Genomic DNA, 846 nt, shown 5'->3' on the forward strand with positions numbered 1-846 from the left:
GCAGATGTCAGTCATCGTTGTTAGTCTTTTCCTGGTCAGGAGAACCCAAAGGACCAAGGAGTTTCCCAGAAGGCAGAAGACAAACACAAGGCAATAAAGGATTGGCAGAAAGAGGGATCTGAACCTGCGAAAGCTGTTTCCTTCATTGCATGGAGAAGTATTTTCATCATATCCGTAGTCATATTCTGTTGTGCCAAGGAACTGGCTTGTGGGATTCATCTCGGATACCTGTGCAGGAAAGAGCAAGGGATAAATGGTGGGCTGTCCTGGCACAGGACTCCCTGGGTGGTGGCTTCTGCCCCTCCCTGTGCTGCATCCAGCCCGTGGGTCAGCCTCCAGGCAGAAAGGGACTGCAAAACACAGTCTTGGTCTCACTGGCTGGACAAGAGCAGCTGTACCACCCAAAAGGCTGCACCTGCTGCCTGCCAGTAGTTTCTATACATGCATAAGTGTGACCACTGGGATGCTCTCGGTTTCCCTTGAAGCTGCCTCAGTGTCAGTGAGTGAGCCCCTCATCATTGCAGCCACAGGGAAAAAGTCATGCTCTGAATAGTCGTAATGGTGCAAAATGGTACAAAACCTGCATCCGATCTACGAATCTGGATTTTCTTGTTCTCCCTGGGGTGGGGAATCTTTTTCCCTGTAGCATAAAGACCCTTATAAAAACATCTCGACTGAAGAAGCCATCACCCAGCAGCCTAACCACATTTTTAGCTGAGCTGCTCAGGGCTAGATACTGGCATGGAGTGCAGAGATATGTCGACTAGTTTTCCATGGGGGGGTGGGTGCAGGATCGCATATAAAAAGCCTCTGCAGCAGCAAAGAATTTGCAGGGCTACACAGCAG

General features: G+C 50.0%; 1 protein-coding gene across 1 annotated transcript in view; it reads right to left on the bottom strand.

The window, feature by feature from the left end:
* Nucleotides 1–234, bottom strand: part of LOC104127535 (C-C chemokine receptor type 8) — a 1,317-nt gene extending 1,083 nt beyond the window's left edge. The window contains exon 1 of the mRNA XM_035895717.1: nt 1–234. Within this exon, the coding sequence (XP_035751610.1) occupies nt 1–219 (219 nt within the window). The 5' untranslated portion in view covers nt 220–234.
* Nucleotides 235–846: the final 612 nt, after the last annotated feature.

The sequence above is a fragment of the Egretta garzetta genome, unplaced genomic scaffold (genome assembly GCF_000687185.1).
Source record: "Egretta garzetta isolate BGI_Z169 unplaced genomic scaffold, ASM68718v1 scaffold96, whole genome shotgun sequence".
NCBI lineage: Eukaryota > Metazoa > Chordata > Aves > Pelecaniformes > Ardeidae > Egretta > Egretta garzetta.